Source organism: Cyprinodon tularosa, unplaced genomic scaffold (genome assembly GCF_016077235.1).
Source record: "Cyprinodon tularosa strain WSP-4 unplaced genomic scaffold, ASM1607723v1 ctg61, whole genome shotgun sequence".
In the NCBI taxonomy this organism is placed as follows: domain Eukaryota; kingdom Metazoa; phylum Chordata; class Actinopteri; order Cyprinodontiformes; family Cyprinodontidae; genus Cyprinodon; species Cyprinodon tularosa.
The window spans coordinates 1,687,121-1,689,782 of record NW_024039352.1 but is presented as its reverse complement, the minus strand read 5'-3'; the positions used below and the strand labels follow the sequence as shown (position 1 = coordinate 1,689,782).

Sequence of the window (2,662 nt, the reverse complement as noted above, 5' to 3'; positions counted from 1 at the left end):
ATTTCCCCCCTAAAGCATCACATATTTATTTATTTTGTGTTTTTGTTCAATACTTCATAGTTGATGTATTATATTATGTTTTTTTATGAGATAGAATCTCATAGTTATACTTTATATTTATTTGTATTTAATTTTGTAGTTATTTTTCAGTCAAAATGAATTATGACTAAAACACCAATAATATTGATAAAATTTAATAAGTTTAATAATAAACCCTTAAACTAATGTAAACAACTTAAAAATAAAAACAAAATGAAGCAGTGAAGGTGTGCGCAGTGACTCTCCCAACCGGCAGGTGGGGCTAGAGAGAGCGTTCAAAAGGTTACTTGTTGTATTTCACTTCCTGTTTGGTGTTGGTCAGCACGTTAAGCTTCCTAAAGCAGGTAAATGCCGTCATTGAGTTGTCTGAGGTGAACTGATAGATTCTTCTTATTAGTTTTAGGTGTAGTTAACATTGCATTTTATCTGTTTTAATGTTTATCAAGACATGTATCCGCTGTTAGCTGTATTGGAAGCTAGCGCATTAGCTAGCTTGCTAGCTAGCCAGCGCGTGCTTCTCTGGGGTACAGATAGGATTACTGAAATATTTTGGCTTGTAACTTTGCAGGAACATGGCAGCGGTAGCGCCAGTCGAGGAATACCCGCAGGAGATAGACGAACAGCTGACGAGCTTTGATTCTTCGGTGAATGCGGTGAAAACGATGTTGGAGAAGCTGATCTCCATTTCCAGAAACGACCAGATGCAAAAGGTAAGACTTGTTGATCTTACTGCCAATAATGTCCACAGGATATCTAGTAGTAAAGCTTAAATCCCCAGATTTCTGCGGGATCTATTTTTCTATGTTGACCTGTTTTATGTTTATGGTTTGTGTCTAAAAAACTGTTATTACATGTAATAAACTATCTTTCCAGCTGGATCCTTTGGATCAAGCCAAGCTGGATCTGATGTCTGTCTATACTCTTAATTCCTTGTTCTGGAGTAAGTTATTGATTCATTTATTTTTTGAACCAATGCATAATGGTTAAGTGTATTGGGAAGTAGTGGTGTTAACTCTCTTTGTTGTTTGCAGTGTACTTGGTGACAAAGGGGATCAACCCAAGAGAACATGGAATCAAACAGGAGCTGGTTTGTTCTCTTTAATGCTCTGATTCTTTCTCTGTACCCAGGATGATCTCCTGATTACCCTTTTTCGGTTTTTCCTTAGGAGCGCATAAGGACGTATATGAACAGAGTGAAGGAGATTACAGACAAGAAGAAAGCTGCACGTCTAGACAAGGGAGCTGCTTCACGTTTCTTGAGAAATGCTCTGTATGATCCTGAGGAAAAAGAGCAAAAGAAAGCTGCGTCCAAGAAGTCGGCGGATACGGACTCTGAAGCGCCTCACAAGAAACGGCCTAAACAGAGCTGATGATGAGGAAGATGCTCCTCTGTCGGGTCCAACTGTGTGCGTTCCAAGAAGGGCTGATGAACACTGCTGTTCAAACTGCAGGTTAAGAGACTGTAAATATTTGAAGGAGTTCAGTTGTTGGACAGCGGTGGCCCTGGGTGATCTCTAGGAGTTCACTGGATGTTCTGGAGATAAAAAAGCTACTTTGTCTTGTAGGCTTGTCAGGTTTGGCTGCTGTGGGGACATTTCTTTGTCTCTTATTGCTGACAGCATCATTGTGACTTGAAGCTGATATCAACCTGACAAAAAAAAAAAAAAAGAAAAGAAATGTGTTACAATATTTGATATTAAGGAGTAGCTGGTAATAAAACAAGCATTCCCCCCCCACACACCATTAAAAATATTTTAAATATGAATTGACGAGAAAAACAAAATGAAGTTACTGTTAGTTTCAGATTCTCTGTTTTTTTTTGTCTTGGCCCCCAATGCTAACAATTTCTAGAATTTTATTGGTTTATTTTATTTCTTTTTAACTCTATTAGAATGTTTTGCATAAAGGTTTGTTCCTTATATAGGGCAAGCAGTTTCCAAGCAGTGGCAACGTAAACATTTATAGTTTACAGTTTCAATGCAAACTCTTTGTTTTTTTTTAAGCTATTTTATTAAAATTTTTTTTTATATAAATGGATGATCTAAATATGAACATTTTACTGTGGCTGAGCTTGAATTTAATGAAGAAGCTGTGAAGGGAGCTAAAAATTAGAGCAACAACAAGAAGGCCCCCTGACCTTCTTGGAGCTAAATGCAAAAAATGAGAAAATGTAAACAGCTGCTGAGGGGATTATAAGAATAGTATGGTTGCTGTTCTACCAATAAAGATTTTCCTGGTTGGTTTCTTAGAAGCTTATTTTTTGTTTTTTGCACATCTTTTAACATAAAAAAACCCAACTAATCAAAGGGTTAGCAATCCATTAATTGTTTCTCTCTGAGAGATTTAAATGTGGGGTTATTAATCAAGTCTGAATGTTTTCCTTAAGTCCACAATGCTTTAAGATCTAATTCAGATATTTGCTTTAGGACTAGTTAAGGCTCCATCCATCTGCCCATATGGGTCATTATTGTGCAGATCACCATTGTAAAACTGGATTATAACATCCTACCAAGTGCTGCACCTAAGTAGTCCATTCTCATTGCAATCTTACACAAATTGATTATTATTGTGTATAATTTATGATTTACTCGGCTGCTGTGCGTTCCATTCTGCCAAGTTTGGT

At 36.9% G+C, this 2,662-nt stretch overlaps 1 protein-coding gene across 1 annotated transcript; it reads left to right on the top strand.

Annotated features, from left to right (window-relative positions):
- The first annotated feature begins 279 nt into the window (after nt 1-279).
- Nucleotides 280-2,290, top strand: c1d (C1D nuclear receptor corepressor). The gene is made up of 5 exons (XM_038307460.1): nt 280-383; nt 608-749; nt 913-979; nt 1,071-1,126; nt 1,206-2,290. Exons 2-5 carry the CDS (start codon nt 612-614, stop codon nt 1,407-1,409), a joined length of 465 nt encoding a protein of 154 aa, XP_038163388.1. The 5' UTR covers nt 280-383; nt 608-611; the 3' UTR covers nt 1,410-2,290.
- The last annotated feature ends 372 nt before the right edge of the window (nt 2,291-2,662 follow it).